Here is a 19430-nt window from a genome sequence, read left to right as displayed (position 1 = left end):
GTTAGCTGTGGAATTTTCAAGATGTCTTCTCCAAATCACTACTTTAATTTATGTGGTAAACACTTTCCTATTTAATATTAATTTCCTGTCTCCAAACACATCATTTTAGCTTTGAGTTTAGCTTAACTATGAAATGGTTTGAAGCCTTACCATAATTACATTTAACATCTTACTGGCTATATCATTTGTCTCGTCAGCAGAGTTTAAGTAGTGTGCTATGCAAGCATGTGGTTTTAGATTTATTTTTATTAGTGGTACAGATATGGTGAGATGCATGTTTACATCAGCAGTTTTTACTCAAGGCCTAGTCACTGTCTTTTAGCTTTTCACTGAAGGCTGGCACACTATGGATTGAGCCACAGGCCCACATCTGGCTTTTTGGTGATTAACTAGAGATAAGACTTTCACACAGATTTTCCTGTCTCGGTTGGCTTCGAACTATGATCTTTCATCTCAGCCTCCTGAGAAGCTAGAAATACAAATGTGAGCTACTGGTGCCTCAGTAGATTTTGAGTCTCCCATTCTATGGCACACATGATTTGTGCATCATTGTGGTCTCTCTGTAAGTTTCTCTTTTTTCCCCTCTTTTTCATTGCTTTTATTAAGGTGATGTACAGAGGGGTTACAGTTACATAAGTCCTTTCCGTTCTTATCCTGAAAGTGACTTCTGGATATGAGAGTCTTAACTCTCTGGATATGAATCTCCCCCCCACCCCCAGCTCTCTCTCCCTCCCCCACCTTTAAGTTTTGTTGTCAGGGTGATATATAAAGGGGTTGGGTTACAGTTACATTCTTGTAAGGTAGTACTTTACTTCTCGAACATTGTTACCCCTTCCCATGTTTTTCTCCCACTTTCCTTCCCCCAAACTTTCTATCTCTTAACTTTTTAAATTAAAAAAAAATGGAATGTTGCTATATTGCCCAGCTTGGTTTTGAACTTCAAGGCTCAAATTCTTCCATCTCAGCTTCCCACTAACTCTTTGAGTTATTTCATTGGCTTATCCTTTTATGTTTGTATACTAGAGAAATCAAAAACAATGAACATACCTAGTATTGTTTATCATCCAATAGAGCATTGCCTTTCCTTTTGTAGAGAAACATCACCATTAGGATTCTGGGGTTAGTTGTATTACTGAGCCATTTTGACAACAAAATGGTTATAACTTGAGGGTTTGGATTTCAAGTGGATATTTGTCTAAAACATACCTGCACATTTGCTTACCTAGCACATTTACAAAGTGTTAAATCTCATAAAATCTCTTACTTTTGCACCATCCATCTTGTGTTTCTCTTTTTATGTAAGCAGCCTAATCCCCCTGGAAGGAGAAGCATTGGTTAAAGAATATTCTTCATTTTCCTACAAAGCAGGACAAAATGACAAGGCACTTCTGCAACATTAAACACAGGGTCATATCTCAGGATTGTCTTTGGGGAGAATTCTTCAAATGAGCCATAGCTTCAGGGGTAACACATTTCACCTAAGAGTGATGAAACTGGAACTGATGGATTTTTTTCCCTCTCTTACACTAACTCTTTGTCACTTTACCAGCTACTTATTTGTTTTTCAAGAAGTTTCTCCTGGACGTTTCCTTCGTAAACACATAGTAGGAATTCACCCAGGTCAATAGATTGGAATTCTATTTAGATGTGGTGTTGTTTTAAAGGAGAGTTAAATGTATTCTGGAAGCAATGGTTTGCACCTGTAATCTTAGCTACTCAGGAGGCTAAGATGGGAAACACTGTAGTTTGAGGCCAGCCCACGCACATATTGCACAGGATTCCCTTCTCCTCCCCGAACCAGGCACAGCCCCTGTCATCCCAACTACACAGGACTCATAAATAGGGAGCTGAGAGTCCAAGCTGGCCCTGACAAAAAAAATTGAGAGCCTTTTCAAAATATGGGAGCAAAAAAGGGATTGGAGTGGCTCAAGTGGCCAGAGTGCTGGCCTAGCAAGTGTAATGCCCTCATGCCAAACTATAGTATCAAACAAAACAATCACAAACCAGAAAGGAATCTTTGGAGTGAGTGTTTCAGTGGTCCTGGTCATGAGAGCAGAGAACTTTTTAGCATAAAGAATTTAAGGAGGTATGTATCATTCTCCTCCAACACCAAAATATGTACACAGTGGCTTTGGAGAACTACTGGGAAGTGATTCCACTGAAGCCACAAAATAAAGGAAATGTTCTCATTTGCTGCTAAAACTGATCCATACCACATCAAGCACTGTGCATTTATGAAAAATTGCTATTCTGGGCCAGGAGTGTAGCTTAGTGGTAGAATGATCGCCTAGGATGCACGAAGCCCGGGTTCAATTCCTTGGTACCACATGCACAGAAAAAGCTGAAAGTGGCATTGTGGCTCAAGTGGCTGAGTGCTAGCCTTGAGCAAAAAGTGGTCCTAAGTTCAAGCCCCAGGACTGGCAAAAAACAAAAACAAATAAACAACAACAACAACAAAAATACCCTGCTATTCTTTTTTTTAATTGATTGTTTGCTAAAGTGTTTTCCTATCACTCTACATGGTTGAGTTTGTCTTTTGATTATTTCTGGGTTCCTGGCTGAGTGAGGTTTTTGGGATGCATCCACTCGGCCATAGACTGCCAGGGAAGCTTGCTATTATGCCTGTGTGGCCACTCTTTGTCCAGCCAGATAGGAAGCAATATGAAGTTCAACACCTTCTGAGCATGTTCAAAAACAATTTGTCAGGCTGGGGATGTGGCCGGCTTAGTGCTAGAGTGCTTGCCTTGCATGCATGAAAGCCCAGGACTGGCAAAAAAAAAAAAAAAAAAGAAGAAGAAGAAGAAGAAGAAGAAGAAATCACGCAGGCAGGCAAGTAAAATAATCCACTTGTGATGATTCAGGATAAAAATAATGGATCAAATTTGTGTATTTGCTTGGCTGATCTATGGTTTATCTGAGTCAATAATTTCTTTTTCTATTTGTCCCTTTTTATTTTGGTACTGGTACGAGGGCTTGAATTTTGTACCTGGACGTAATCCCTTAGCTTTTCCTTTCCTTTTCATTTCTTTCTTTTTTTTTTTTTTTTTTTTTGCCAGTCCTGGGCTTGAGCTCAGGGCCTGTCCTTGGACTTTCTCAAGGCCAGAGCTCCTCCATTTGAGCCACAGCACCACTTCTGGCTTTTTTCTACGTATATGGTACTGAGGAATTGAACTGGGGTCTTTGTGAATGCTAGGCAAGCACTCTACCACTATGCCAAACTCCTGGCCCCATCCCTTAGCTTTTTCACTCAAGGCTGGGATTCTACCACTTGAGCCACCCTTCCAATTTTGGCTTTTTGCTGGTTAATTGGAGATAAGTGTGCTGGATTTGTGTGTCTGTGTTTGCTTTTAAGTGTTGCCCAGCTGTCCCAATGTTTAAAGATGTAGATAAACAATTGTATTTGCCAATGTTGACCAAGGTCCAGAATATAAGAAAATGATTTCTAGGGAGAATGGCCAAAAGATCAAGTAAGGAAAGCTGGTAAACAAGTTAATCATGAAGGAAGAAAGGAAACAGAAAAAAACCCAACAACAACCATGCACCATTTTTACAGACTTCAGGATAGTAGAATGTATCTGCTGACTTTTTGCTTTGTGCAGTTCATTATTTGGTGGTACAGATTCTCTCCTTATCTCTATCAGTGACTTATCATTTGATATTTCTAGTCATTCTTTCTTTGTGTGTGTGTGTGGGGGGCTTCATGACTGTTAAGCAAACACTTTAACACTGAGCTGTATCTCTAGCCCTCCTGGTGCTTAATCTATTGAAATGAATTCCACATTATACTAATTCATTTGTCATTAAATGGTGTCCAGCACAACCAATACCCCAGAGGAGCTGAGAAACCAATGACTGACAGAATGTCTAATGGAGCCCCAACACACCAGTCTATGTAGCTCACTCTTGCATGGATCCTCTGACTGAACCACAAAGTAGATGCAGTACCTATATATGAAGGTGGATGTAGTTTGGATTTTTCTTTTGCATTTCTATACTTGGGACCAGCAGATACAGGGAGTCAAGTAATGCAATATTTTATTTTGGTTTACTCATTGGGGTGATGAATAAGACTGCTATCTCAAAATGTATTTCTCTTTCAAAACATTTATTATGTCACAAATCCTCAGTAGATGGGTACCACAGACAGGCACTTTGAAATCATGAAACATCAGACCCAGGCCACTTAGCTAACCTGTGATGTTAACAGTTCATATTTCAGCCCCTACTAGGGCATCATGCTGTTGTGTGGCTTTTTTTTTTTCTTGGCCTACAGATGTCATTCTACCACTTGAACCTCACCAGTTCAGCTTTTTTTCCCCCTGATTTACTGCAGAGAGTACAGATTTTTCTGTCCAGTATGGTTCTGAACCTTGATTCTCAGATTTCAGTCTCCTTAGTAGCTATGATTACAGATGTGGGCCACTGGTTTTGCTTCTTTGGTGGTGGTTGTTACCACCTCCACCTCCACCACCACCACTATCATTATTATATTAATTAATTAATTAATTAATTTGGCTGGTCCTGGGGCTTGAACTCAGTTTCTGAGCAGTCTCTAAGCTTTCATGCTCAAGACTAGTACTCTGATACTTAAGCTACCGTTCCATTTCTGGCTTTTTTTTTTTTTTTGATGTTTAATTGGAGAGTCTCATGTGCTTTGCTTCCTAAGCTAGCTTTGAACTGCAATCCTCAGACCTCAACCTTCTGAATAGCTAGGAGTACAGGTATGAGCCACCAGTGCCTAGCTTCTTCCATTATTTTGGTTATTTGCTTTTGGCAAGACCAGGATGGACTGTGATCCTCCTATTTATGCTTCCTGCTGTAGCTGGGATGTCATGTACATACTACTATTCCCCACCTTTTCTGTTTGGATGAAATTTCACAAACTTTTTTTTTTTTTTTTGGTCAGTCGTGGGACTTGAACACTGGGCGTGGGCGCTGTCCCTCAGCTCTTCAGCTAAAGGCTGCTGCCCTACCCCTTGAGCCACAGCACCACTTCTGGTTTTCTGGTGGTTAATTGGAGATAAGAGTTTCATGGACTTTAGTACCTGGGCTGGCTTTGAATTGTGATCCTCAGATCTCAGCCTCTTGATACAAACCTTTTTTTCCCCCAAACTAATTCTCAGCCAAGAGCCTCCTAATCTGTACTCTCAAGTAGCTAAGGTTACAGGAGTGAGTCACTGGCGTCTGGCTCCAGTGAGCATTTGAGTACCCATTTTTTGGACTACCTCTATTCGATCATTTGACAGGTACATCTTTGAATGAGATAGCTGGGTTACTTCATTCTTTGAAACTCCCTAATACTGGTTTCTTTCCTCTGGACCAGAATATGGCTTCTTCTAACATGTTTCCAAATTAGTGAGGATTAATTAATGAATATATGGATTGATATCTTGATTAATTGATAAGTATATGGTTCACAGTCAAGTCTAACATTTTAAAATTCAGTACCATAATAGTAGATCAGGTGTTGTACATCTTGAACTTTAAATATAGAAAACCATATTGTATTTAATATCTGTGTGTCTGCTTTTAATTAGTCAATGCACTGGGCTACCAGAGGTAAGAAAGATCTGATGCTGGAAGGATCTGACCAGACTCATATCAACGATAGTAAAAATGAAGACTGGAATGAGCAAAGAGAAATAAAGAAAGAGGATCCAGGTTCAACCACAGAGAAAATGAAGCAAAAAGAAATCAAGTCGATCTCCCCATCAAATTCAGATTCTCCAAGTAAGTCATGTCACACAGCTTTGCAGGACATAGACTGTCTGAAACTAAAGAAGAAGGTGGTATACGTTGTATTCATTCACAGCCTTTCCCAACGTGCACAGTAGTTAGCTAAACTTTAGGATTAGATTGCCATCTTAAGAAGCTACTTTATAGGCTGGGTGTGTGGCTCAAGGGTGACCTCTGGCTTAGACTGTTGCCTAATGATTAGGAGGTTCTGAGCAAAAGAACAACAACAAAAAAAAAAACCCACAAAAAAGATACTTTGCGTTAACACAGAAAGTGGAAAATACCACTCTTCCGGAGGAAAACCTGAAGTGTTTCTCATCTTTTATTTTATTGCAACGGCACTAGAACTGTTGTTCAGATTCTGGTTTGTTGGCTCCTAGGACTGGGGTGTAGCATCCCATTAGAGTTGAGATTTTAGAATATTCTTGGATGCTTGTTAAAAAAAAAAAAAGGTAACCAGTTTGTTGTGAATAATAGTCTTTCTCTTTTGGAGACATTTTCTGTGTTCTCGACTTGCTGGGCGTGAGAGCTGTTAGAGTTTGATTCTGGCCTGGCTTCTGGTCAGCCAGGTGGTCTTTGCAAGTCAGCTCTTGGATTGCATCAGCTTCGTAACTGGCAATGATGATAACATAACAAACCTGATCAAAGTAGAAGCCTGACTTTACAAAGCAGTGTTTTAAACAAACACCACACCCCACTTGCATGCGCACATGAGCATGTGTACCAACCACATGTGAGTGCTTGCACACACACACACACACACACACACACAAACACACGGAGGCAAACTCTTAAATATTTCTCCTTTTAGCCCTAGAGTGTTCTGTCCCAAGCTTCCTGAACTCCCCAGAACCTTCTGTTTTTGAAGTCTGTGTTCATCAGGCCTGGGGGATAGGGAGGGAGCTTGCCTTGGTTATTGTAGAACTCAGAGACAATGGTGAAGACTAATTGAGCCTCTCTTCAGGAGTTTCAAAACATTTTTTTATTTTAAAAATTAGTTATTTGAATATTTGAAAAAGTCCAGCAATAATGAGCTTATCATTTAAAAAATTAAAGAATTATAAATAGACAATAACTTGATGTCTCTTCTAGTGTCCCATCCTCATCTGCTTCAGTTTTCTGAAGCAGTGACTGTGGCTGCTCAAATGTATTTTCTTCCACTTCGCGTCAGTAGTGTATATTAATTGTGGAAAGGGGTTTCACTGTGAGGATTTTTTTTCTGGTCCTGGGGCTTGAATTCAGGTCCTAGAGTTTGTTATGTCAAAGTGCAGTTGCATGATTATTTAGTTTCACCTTACTGGTATGTATTTTGGGGGGGGGGGGATGGGGGCAGTCCTGGGGCTTGAACTCAAGAGTATGAACGCACTGTCCCTGAGCTTATTTTACTCACGGCTAGAACTCTACCACCACTTTTGGCTTTTTCTGTTTATGTGATATTGAGGAATGAACCCTAGCTTCATGCAAGGTAGGCAAGCATTCTACCACTAAGCTACATTTTTTTTAATAACAGACTATTATTTTTAAATGACAGAGTTTTAAAGTGTCACTCTGGGCAGCCTTATCAAGCTCTGAGTGTCTTTGTGAATATTACTGTGCCTTGTTTTTGCTTTGGAGTTTTTTAAATATCTCTTCTATAGTCCCCATTGTAATACACTAGCAAAATGTGCACATAGCATTTGGAAACCTGCGTGTAAGGCTATCGCCCTTTACTGTCTGCTTCAATGCACAATAAATAGAAACACAATGCTGTTAACTACAATTGTAGCATCAAACAGGTTTGTGTAACATCCTGGACCAAAACCAAACCAAAACAAACAAACGGAAAAACAAAGCTTTATGTGGCAGATGCTGTTGGTACATCTTACCTGCCCAGGCCTTGCCAGCCCTGAGCCCCATACTACAAACATTGAGAACATTCACAGAGGACATGCTCTGGCAATGGAACCTGCTTCACAGGCAAATGAGCAGGCAGGAGTAAACATCCTTGGGATGCAGCCAGCAGACTGGAATGGCTCCTTTCTCCCTGATGTTGGATAACCCAACCATATATTACTTCCCAGGATTCCCCAGCTACGAAAAGCAACCATTTGTTTGATGATATACCTCTGCCACATTTGATCCCGTCCCATTTATCTGCTAGTGCTTCTGGAGTTGGCCTCCCAAATTATTTTGATTCACATTCTTGTCTGTGTGCCTAATCTTGTCTGATGGCTCTACTGTTTGAGCCACCATTCCACTTCTGGATTTTTGCTGGTTCATTGTAGATAAGAATCTCAGAGTTTTCTGCCCATGCTGCATGGCTTCGAACCTTGGTCCTCAGATTAAAAAAAAAGTATTTGAAAGCTATGTGAGAATAGCTACCATTTTTAAGGTAAATTGTTAAAATTCCCATCCTTAGAATTATTATGATGCATTTCAGCAAGTGAGGTCTTCTCACATAAGGTGTATTTCCTGTTTATAAGAATTCCAAAGGGCCGGGAGTTTGGCCTAGTGGTTAAAGTGCTTGCCTAGCATGCATGAAGACCCGGGTTCAATTCCTCGGTACCACATACATAGAAAAAAGCCGGAAGTGGTCCTGAGGCTCAAGTGGTAGAGCTCTGGCCTTGAGAAAGTCCAAGGACAGTGCTCAGGCCCTGAGCTCAAACCCAGGACTGGCAAAAAAAAAAAAAAAAAGAATTCCAAAATATACTTGGTAAGCTATTTCTGTAAAATATTCATAAGGCATACTGAAAATTTAACCATGCATTTCACTTGTTGCACTGAAATCCCTGAGCAGTTTTACTATTATAACCTCGACACTTTTCCCCTCCCACCCCATTTTAAATCTTTCTCTTTTTTTCTCTTCTAAAGATTCAGATGTGAGCTGCTGGCACTTTCGTTTCTGCTGGTCTGGGGATGTTCCCTCAGACCTCCTGAGGAAGTTCAGAAACTATGAAATATGAAATGTCCCTGCTCCCAAAGTCTGTCTATCTCCTGTGTGGCTGAAAATGCAGTCTTCATACATCTCTTTAAAAATGTCATGTTGGAGCTGGACATGGTGGCATATGCATTTGGGAGGCTGAGGTGGGAGAGACTCTGTCTCTCCACAACCTCTTTTACTCCCCCCGCCAAAAAAAATAGATCTCATGCTTGAGAGTTGCCGAGTATGATTGTTTTCTCCACCTTTGAACTCACTGTTTAGATGAGGTTTTTTTGTTTTGTGCTAGGGATTGAACCCTAGGTCTCATGGATACCCTGTAATGGAGCTACATCCCACCTCACAATGTGTTGTGTTTTATTAAAATGTATTTATTGTTATTATAAATGTGGTGTATACAGGGATTACAATTACATGAGTCAGGTCATGAGTACAATGTGTTTTTTAAATGAAATTTTAGAAGACTATTTCAATATCTGAATACACTGAGAATCACAGATCCAAGTGGCTCGTATTCTATATGTTTTTCTGTTAATTATAGAAACCAATTAGCAGTGGGTCTCTGTTTTAAATGTTTCATTGGTAGGCCATGATCTCTATTAATGCTGGATTGACACTAAATGTTTTCTGATTCTTGTCTTCAAATGAAATGTGAAATTAGTTGACTAAACTTGATAGAAATAAATAACTTTCTCAGAGTTCATATGTGCATCAAATTTTTTTTTCTTTTCTACTACCGTTCCAGTCCTTCAATTGTATTTTAGTTGTTAAGTTATGGGCTTTGTGGAATTTTTTTTTTTTTTTTGCCAGTACTGGTGCTTGAAGTCAGGGCCTGAGCACTGTCTTTGGGCTTTCTCAAGGGTGGAACTCTACCACTTAAGCCACAGCTTCACTTCTGGCTTTTTCTGTGTATGTGGTACCGAGGAATTGAACTCCAGTCTTTGTGCATGCTAGGCAAGCACTCTACAGTAGGCCAAACTCCCAGCCCTGGCTTTCTTCTCTCTCTCTCTCTCTCTCTCTCTCTCTCTCTCTCTCTCTCTCTCTCTCTCTCTGTCTCTGTCTCTGTCTCTGTCTCTGTCTCTGTCTCCCTCCCTCCCTCGCTCCCTCCCTCCCTCGCTCCCTCCCTCGCTCCCTCCCTCGCTCCCTCCCTCGCTCCCTCCCTCCCTCCCTCCCTCCCTCCCTCCCTCCCTCTCTCTCTCTCTCTCTCTCTCTCTCTCTCTCTCTCTCTCTCTCTCTCTCTCTCTCTCTCTCTCTCTCTCTTTTATTTTTTGGATTGTGGGGCTTGAGCTCAGGTCCTGGGTGCTGTCCCTGAGCTCTTTTGCTCTAGCAATCTATCTCTTTGAGCCACTGCACCACTTTTGATTTTCTGGTGGTTAATTGGAGATAAGAGTCACATGGAGTTTCCTGCCCAGGTTGGTTTTGAACTGTGATCCTCAGATTCTAGCATCCCGAACAGCTAGGATTACAGGTGTGAGCCACCAGTGCCTGGCTTAACCATCTTTTAAGACAATAGAAAGGTAGAAATTGTTTCTACCTTAATATTGTGAATTTAGAAGGTTGTAATTTATTTGGAATATGGTTAGTTGATAAGGACAGAGCCTTTATGAGTGAATTTGCTGGCCTACCAGCAAAGTTGCCAGGTAAGCCCTTTACCATTTAAGTCATGCCTCCAGCCTTGAGCTATATATAATTTTTAAAAAATGACCAGGGGCCGGAATTTGGCCTAGTGATAGAGTGCTTACGTAGCAGGCATGAAGACCTGGGTTTGATTCCTCGGTACCACATATAGAGAAAACCCCGAGAATAGTACTCAAGTGATAGAACTCTAGCCTTGAGAAAGCCCAAGAACACTGCTCAAGCCCTGTGTTCAAGCCCCAGGATTGGCAAAAAAAAAATTTCCAGTTACATTGTTCCTGCCTCTACAGCATATTGTACAGACTATTGTATATATTGTTCAGCTAATACATCTTGTGGATTTTCCTAATGTTTTGTTACTTTATTCTTTGTTTCTACTGCTTATAATTCCATTGTGTAGATGAACCATAATTCATGTAATTTATCTCTACTTTAGGTTATCTTTATTTTTTTATTGTAATGTATAGAGGGGTTACAGTTATATTCTCCAGGTAGAAGGCACATTACTTCTCACACATTGATACCCCTTCTCAAGTTTTTGTCCCTATTTCCCTCCCCTCAACCCCTCCCAATCATCTTGTTTTCTCCCCTTCCTTTTCCTATTTCAAATAAATGTATATACAATATTCCAGGTAACAAAGTTAGATGCAGTAACAACATGAGATTAACCAAAGGGCAACAAAAGAGAAGAGAAATGACATAGTACATTAAGAATATCTTTTTTTTACATAAGGTCTCATCATGTAGTCCAAGCTGGCCTTGAATTCATAAACTTAACGCATTATCCAGAGTGCTGGATCAAGCCCCACAAATTTACCTTTTTTTTCCCAATCGTAACACTTTATTGTACAAAGGACTTCTTGTATGTGAAATGTATAGGTAGGGTACATACTTAGCACTGGAATTTGTGAACTGGAAATTTAGTTGCTACATTACTATTAATTATTTTATTTTGTGACCCCAGGACTAAGGATTGAGTTAAGGCTTTCTGTCAGCTTGCTTGCTCAGCTGGGACTCTCCTACTTGAACCACCCTATTCGCCCAGAGTTTTAGCTGGTTGGTTTGGAGATGGAATCTCTTGGATTTTTCCTACCTGGGCTGACTTCCACTAAGATCCTCCAGATGTCAGCCAGTATCTAGGATTACAGGTATGAGCTACCCAAACGTAATTGGTTGCTATATTCTTAAGCAAACAAACACAATTTGACAGGTTTCAGAGATCCTAAGGCTGGTTGAAAGCAAAACAAAACTGGAAAACATTGCTTTTGTCCTGAAATTCTTGCGTTTAGAGTTTCTTGAACGCTAGGCTAGACTTAGTTGAGTAGCTTAGTCTGAAGCTCTGTGTTTATGAAACAATTTGTTCAGCACTCTCCTAACCTCTATTACGAAGGAATACCCAAGAGCATATGTTTCTTCTGACCCCATCTGCAGAGAAGGGAGAACCAGGCCTTTTTTGTTTTTCTTTTTTTTTTTTTACACATTTATTACTTAAATTATTCATTGATTAAAGCACCAGGCCTTTTATCAGTGCTACAGTTGCTTGCCTTCTGGATGTCCTGAAATGTTGAAATACAACGCCAGAATATGTTTGTTCTTTAAAGCAAACAGCAGCTCAGCAGAGCAGCTGAAGACAGAGGTCACAATTTCCTCCATAGGAAGGAATCGTTCCTCCAAATAGTTTTCAGTACTCCACAGGGACCTGTTCTCACCCTCTCAAAAATATACTCGTTGAGGGGCATCAGTGTATGAGAAATAACGCACCTACTTCCTGACGAATGTAACTGTAACCCCTCTATACATTATCCCAACAATAAAACAAAATATGCTCCTTGACGAGAATATTAGAAATGCGAAAAAGACTGCAGATATTTCTTGTCAAGAGAGAGCTAGCTAGGGAAGAGATTAGATGGGTTTTCCTGATTATACATCTTCATATCCCTTTCTCTGCCCAGATCTGAGGCCCAGCAACCAGATACCATGACTCATACAGTTATTAAGGGGAGTCTTTAATTTCCTGGAAAGGCAAACACCATCCCTTGCTACCTCCACATCACAGATGATAGGAGATGCTGGGGCTTCTGAGGAGTCAGCGATGGAAGTAGTCATAAAACGGATGCAATTACTGAGAATGATGAAAACGCCTCACAGTGAAAAGCTGCAGTTCCCTTTCGTTCCGGGCTTGGTGATAGACATCAGCGTGGCCCAGACTGCAGTATTATTACTTTCCCAAGCATCTCCTGTCCTCGCCGGTGGAGGGAGCACTGGCCGTGAGGCAGCTCTTATCATCCTTTCTCCTCTCCACACTGGGTCCTTCTGTTTCTTTCTAAGAGCCACCCAGCCCCTTCCCTGCTCTCTGGCTTCCTGCCTCCCCCTTGGGATGGGGTCTTCTAGTACCTGTGCCCCCCCAGGATCACCTCGATGCCACCTACTGTGAGGTGGCACAGCTAGGGGAGCCCTTATCCCCCGAGCCAGAGCAGTGCTGCACTTGGCTGTGTTGTGTGAGCTCAATGAACCCCACCTCCCCCCACACTCATAAAAGGTATTTCCCAGTTTCAGGTATATTTTTTTATAGTAACGAAGATAAATAAATACAAATCTGTAGACAGTAGCACTGCATTTTGACGAGTGTTAGAAAGTGATGGGTAAAGTATAAGCCAATGTTTTGTGGGGAGGAGAGAGTCAGAGATTTTCATAGTGGTGTGGCCATCTGAGCTTTTGTTTTGGATAGTGTCTTGCTACGTAGAGTTTTGCTATTGGGCTTGAAGTCATAACCTGCCTGCCTCTCCCTTCCCTCTGAGCTGTGTACTGAAGGACGATAAGAACTTCTCCAGAACCAAGGGGCAGAACAGAAATCAGCTTTAAGGGTATTTTTAGTAGAAAGGTACAGCTTGTAGGCTTGACAGCACTTAGTGTATTTGAAAATAGAGAACACACAGCTGTTCTTACACATCTGTTAGGTAGCCCTTGCCCACTGGAGCCACTGTGTGTCGCTCTAGCTCCTTTCACCTTGGCTTGTGTTGTCTGGATCCATAGCCTGCCTTCTGGTTCCTCCTTTCCTCTACCTGCTGCCCTGCTTTTCTGTTCTCTCCTTCCAAAGCTTCCTGCAAACACTTTCCATTCTGTTTGCTTGGATCATTTCAGCAATTCCCCCGTCCCCTATCTCCACACCCAATTTCAGTGAGTAAACCATCAGTATTCAGCCAGCCAGAGGGACAAAAGGATGCTAAGCTTGGGAACTGCCTCCTAGGTACCACTCTGAAGGCCTAATTTGGATCCTGACTCAACAGACTGTTCAAAATCAGGGACCGCTGGAAATGTGAACATTGACTAGATATTAGTGATCAACATTTCACTGTCTGATAACGTTTTGTGTTATACTAAAACACTCTTTGGAGATGCACCGTATTTCTAAGGACATGACCTCTGAGGTTTGTTACAAAATAATGGAAGAGGGGAGGGGAAGTGGATAGGGGTGTAGATAAAACATGATTGGCAGAGAATGATTATTGAGCTTGAACAATGTGTACATAGAATACATTATATCACGCGTGTGTGTGTGTGTGTGTGTGTGTGTGTGTGTGTGTGTGTGTGTTCCAGATCCAGACCTGGGGCTTGAATGCAGGGTCTGAATGCTGTTTCTGAACTTTTTTGCTCAAGGTAGGTGTTCTGTCACTTGAGCTACAGCTTTACTCTCAGATTTTTGGTGGAATTGAACATAAGATTCTTACGAATTTTCCTATCTGGGCTGGCTTTGAACCGCCAACCTCAGATCTCAGCCTCCTGAATAGCTAGGATTACAGCCATGAGCCATGGGTGTCTGGCAAATCCTCTACTTTTGAGAGTGACTTTGGAAATTGGATCTTAAAAAAATTTTTTGGCATTCCTAGGGCTTGAACTCAGGACCTGGGCACTATCCCTGTGCTTCTCTGTGCTCAAGGCTAGCACTCTACCACTTGAGCCACAGCACCACTTCTGTTTTTTTTCTGTGTATGTGGTACTGAGATATCAAACCCAGGGGTTTATGCATGCTAGATAAGCACTCTGCCACTAAGTCACATTCCCAGGCCAAATTGGATCATTTCACATGCATTCAAGGTAAGAGGCAGTCATTCCAGTGCATGCTAGTCCATTGTCACTGATACCTTTATAAGAAGAGGGAATGCCATGGGCGGGGAGGGTAGCCTAGTGGTAGAGTGCTTGCCTAGCATGTATGAAGCCCTGGGTTCAATTCCTTGATACCACATACTCAGAAAAAGCCAGAAGTGGTGCTGTGGTTCAAGTGGCAGAGCGCTAGCCTTGAGTAAAAACTGTCCAAGGACACTGCCCAGGTCCTGAGTTCAAGCCTCAGGACTGGCGAAGAAGAAGAAGAAGAAGAAGAAGAAGAAGAAGAAGAAGAAGAAGGAGGAGGAGGAGGAGGAGGAGGAGGAGGAGGAGGAGGAGGAGGAGGAGGAGGAGGAGGAGGAGGAGGAGGAGGAGGAGGAGGAGGGGGATGCCATGTGGATGGCAGAGGTAAGGACTGGAGTGACACAGCTGCAATGAAGCAGCATCAAGGATCCATGGTCACCATCTGAGTTGGGGAGAGACTGGAAGGGTTCTGTCTTCTAGGGAGCTGGACCCACTGACACCCTGGCTTCTACTCACTGCAACTCTAAGACAGCAAGTCTCTGTTGCATGAAAGTAACAGTAGAAAAATCCACTGAAAACTTTTTATTAAAAAAAAAATCGGGGCCAGGAGTTTGGCCTAGTGGTTAAAGTGCTTGCCTAGCATGCATGAAGACTCTAGCCTTGAGAAAGTCCAAGGACAGTACTGGCTCAGGCCCTGAGCTCAAGCCCAGGACTGGCAAAAAAAAAAAATCGGCTGTTGGGCTTGAAGTCTGGGCCTGCGCCACTGTCCTTGAACTCTTCAGCTCAAGGCTACTGCCCTATCCCTGGAGCCACAGCACTCCTTCCTCCACCGAGGGACAGGAGGGAGAGGGGAGGAAGGAAGTGAATTTGATTGAGGCACATTATAGACATGTATATACACATGACAAGGAAACCCCTTTGTGCCAGCAACTTATGCTAATGAAATAATTAAATTAAAAAGTAGAGAAATAAAAATGACTCTGGGGCGCGGAGTTTGGCCTAGTGGGATAGTGCTTACCTAGCATGCATGAAGACCTGGGTTCGATTCCTCGGTACCACATACATAAAAAAAGGCAGAAATGGTGCTGTGGCTCAAGTGGTAGAGCTCTAGCATTGAGAAAACCCAAGGACAGTGCCCAGCCCCTGAGTTCAAGGCCTAGGACTGGCAAAAAAAGAAAGAAAGAAAAAAAAAGACTCTGTGAAAGTCTCTCATTTGCTGCTGTTTGTTATAGAGACCCTAGGGAAAGAATGTAAGCCATCCTAGAAAATTGGGGTGGGGTAGGGTGGGGATAGTTCTAGGGCTAGATTGTTTGCTTAGCAAATGAAAGGTCTGAGTTCAAACTCCAGTAACAGCAAGAAAGCTACAGTAATAAGCACCAACTATTTCCCTCCCTTCACATTTTTTTTTGCCAGTCCTGTGGCTTGAACTCAAGGCTTGAACACTCTTCTTGGACCTTTTCAAGGCTAGAGCTCGACCACTTGAGCCACAGCACCACTTGTAGCTTTTCTATATATGTGGTACCGAGGAATTGAATGCGGGTATTTGCACATGCTAGGCAAGCACTCTACCACTGCGTCAAACTCCTGGCCCTCTCCCTTGACATTTTTGTTCTACTTTTTCCCCCTTCTACGACATCATAATCTAAATACAAGGTTGAGGCAGAAAGTAAAAAGGAGTCACAGAAAACTAGACAACTATAAATAATGACCTAACGAATCTATACAGCCTCTCTAACCTTCCTGCCTTGCTTTCTTGTAGACACTGCTGGTTTTTACAGGAGTCACGAGACTTATCTGGTTTAGTGTTTTAGCGCTGCCAACTTGGAGCTGATAGATATAAAGGCGTTTACTTTCTTCTGAGTGAAGTGAGGGAGTGGCTGGGTTATATCGAGAATCCTTCCTTACTTCTCTCCCACTGACTCAGGTGTTTCTTTGGCACTTGAACCAGCCTGCTTTTGGGTGTGTATCACAAGGTCTTGGCATTGGTAACTATATATGGGTATAGCAAGCTTTTGAGCTCCTTAGAGCAAGAAGTCTGTCTGTCTTCATGCCTTGATTTGGGTGGTGGGAGGGAATGTTCTTCCAGATTCCTATGGCATCTCCTGTATGCGGGCCTGTGGGGGGGGTCATCTTTCTGTGGTGTTGGCGATATGTCTGGAACTTGCTCAAAAACCATGCTGAGGACCAACTAAATTCATTTTGTTGTTTTTGGTATGTGTCCAAAGTTTTATTATTTTGCTAGTGATGAGGGTTTTTTTTTTTTTCCAATGCTGGCCCTGAACTCAGGGCCTGAGCACTATCCTTGGGCTTTCTCAAGGACAGAGATCTACCACTTGAGCCATAGCACCACTTGGGACTTTTTCTGTGTATGGAGGAATGCAACCTGGGTCTTCGTGCATGCTAGGCAAACACTCTACCACTAGGACAAACTACTGGCCCAAAGGTTAAGTTTTAAGACTGGTTTCAGAAGAGAGGAAAGAAAGTTGTCCAGTACTGTGTGTGCTCAGCAAGGAACTAGAAGAGGTTTTCTCTTTGCACATATAATTGAAGCCCTGAAAAACAACCAAAAATGATCCAAGGAAAGTATTTGTAATAAATGCTGGCTGGTTTCTGCGGAGTATTGAATAGATCATTTCTTTGGAGTGATTCTTCTTTAGGAAAAAAGAAGAATTTCAGATGCCAAGTTCCTATGTGAACAATATGTAACTGATCATTAGCTAACGGGTTAGCATTTTGGTGAACTTGTCTTATGAAAAGCTCCGCTACTTCTCTGCAAGGTGATTTTTAATATCGAGACAAATTTTTATTCTTTTCTAAGAAGATCTTTTTTGTTCTAACTTGCAGAATTCTCCAAAGTAGGTTCTAGCTGGATTCAGAAATACTGGAGCAACACAGTAAGTACTACAGTATGCTCATTCAGCTAGACACCTGGTAAGAAGCTGAGGTCCCTGTTCCTTCCACAGTCACAAGATGGCAGCATTGGGCACCAATAGCAGACAGGTCCACCCAGAAAGCATCTGCCAGTGTTTGTGTGGGTGCAAACTCCATAAATAAAACTTGGAGGGGGGGGGGAGAAATCTTAACTAATCTGCTGGGTGTTGGGGCCAGTTTTGATGCCAATGTTTTGCGAAGAAATACTTCTGTTCACAAAGGAAGCTGTGTGTTCAAGAATCTGAACGTTTCTGTTAGGCAAAACTCTGTGGCTAGAGGAAGGGTGGAGGTAGAGGTTTAGATAGGCCTCTTAGGATGTGAGGACGTAAGCGAAAGAGCATTCCAACATTGGCATATTGCTAAAGGAAACTACATGACGGTAGCATCACTGGAGGCTACCCTGCAACATGGCAGGGGTACAATATTTCATTGGCTACTGTGTTGTAGTGAACTCTGGGAGCCCAGTTGTGAGACCAGGAAAGGGCTAAGAGATTGGAATGCTACCTCATCAATCCTCAGAAGGCTGAGAACTGGACTCTGGAAAGGTCAAAACAGGCAAGTCAGGATAAATGGGTAGTTACTACTAACTAGAACTGATGATGTCTAAGTCACAGCTGATTGGCTTCTGTGGTGTTTGAGACAATGGGAATAAGATAACTGCTTATGTTATGGTCACTGCTTCTCCCTAACTGTAGGAAGTCAGTTATTACTATATATAGAAACTTATGTCTTATATTAATGATTGTAACCACAAGATAGATTGACACCGTGTTTTCTGCACATACCTGTAGTAACTTTCCCTGTACTGAACTAACTAAATAAACTTGCTTATGGGAGCTTAGGGTTCAGAAGCTGGTGAGTGCTGGATCCCCTGGTACCCCACTTTTCTATCCTTTGTCTCTTGCTTCTTGTTTCTTCAGCTCCTGTATCCCGTTGCTGTCCCTGGCTGTTGTTGGTAACACTATTGTTAGCATGTAATGTGGATAGCCTGAGTCATTGAATCATGGTCTTTTGGGCACAATTCTCTCCAGAGGGACCCTTTTGGAAAATGGACTTTGAAGAAGGCATCGCTGGGTTGTACTCTTCTCACAGCTGCATTTCTGTCTTTACCTTGAAGATTTTCAATATATTAGACACTACTTCTTCCAAGGATGAATACCAACATTTTTCAAAGTGTAGACAATAGACACTCTTTCATCTCAATCATTTGTAAAGTGGATTCCCGAGTTTACTGTGTATCTTCTGAGTTGTAATTTCTAACAACAATGTCCAACGATTGTATTTTGAGTAAACTCTCCTAGGTGATTCTTTTAATATTTGAGAACATCTGGTACCAAAGGCATCTTCTATGGCCTTGGAGTCAGAGGGGTCCAGGAAGACATTTCCTCACACAGCCTCAGGGGTAGGAATAGAGAGTGAGAAGGAAAGGTTTTTGAGACTATAATAAACCCACATGTATCTCAGAATCAGCCAGTCAAGCCCTGCTACCATAAAGCAGAAGTTGAGCCATCACATTGCCAATGAAGAAGAGAAAGTGACAGGAGTTAATTGCTGTTATCACACAGCCTGCAATTAGTTTTGCACCAGTTATTTGAAGCGCTGCAACATGGGCGGGAGGGTAACAGGGAAGGGGGTGGGTAGATGAATCTTAAAATCGAATAGAGTTATCAACTGGCCAAAAAAATAAAGAGTAGATATTAAGACTACAAGCCCTCAGTCTGAAATTCATTAGCCTCTTTCTGTTGAAATTGCTATCTTCACAGTCCTGAGCTCTGTTTGTATTTTTAGGAAGAATGCTCCCAGGGATCAAGTTCATCAGCAGTTTTAAGAGACCAATGAGGAGTTCAGTAGAAAGTCAGCAATTGAAATGCAAAATAGCTAGTAGACTGAGGGTAAAACTTGGAAATTCTAGTAACTAAAGTAAAGCAAATTAAGCACAAAAGAATGTCTATCTGATAAATTGGGGCAGAGGGGAGGGGAAACAAACCCAGTCATTACTAGTGATAGTATGTGATGTAAATGAAGAATTCCCTGCTTAGCTTTCTTTTGTATTTCTGGTGACACCATACATTGCTGTAAGTCTTTA

General features: G+C 41.9%; 1 protein-coding gene across 3 annotated transcripts in view; it reads left to right on the top strand.

Annotated features, from left to right (window-relative positions):
• Dnajc12 (DnaJ heat shock protein family (Hsp40) member C12) overlaps nucleotides 1–9356 on the top strand; it is a 35628-nt gene extending 26272 nt beyond the window's left edge. For all 3 annotated transcript variants that reach the window (XM_090346418.1, XM_090346417.1, XM_090346416.1), the window contains 2 exons: nucleotides 5538–5730; nucleotides 8587–9356. In XM_090346418.1, coding sequence (XP_090202544.1) covers nucleotides 5538–5730; nucleotides 8587–8678 — 285 coding nt within the window. In that variant the 3' untranslated portion in view covers nucleotides 8679–9356. The remainder of the gene's footprint in view (nucleotides 1–5537; nucleotides 5731–8586) is intronic.
• The last annotated feature ends 10074 nt before the right edge of the window (nucleotides 9357–19430 follow it).

Source organism: Megascapheus bottae, chromosome 15, assembly GCF_031878675.1.
Source record: "Megascapheus bottae isolate mThoBot1 chromosome 15, mThoBot2.hap1, whole genome shotgun sequence".
NCBI classification, from domain to species: domain Eukaryota; kingdom Metazoa; phylum Chordata; class Mammalia; order Rodentia; family Geomyidae; genus Megascapheus; species Megascapheus bottae.
The sequence above is the reverse complement of the archived record's forward strand: the minus strand, read 5'-3'. Positions and strand labels throughout refer to the sequence as shown.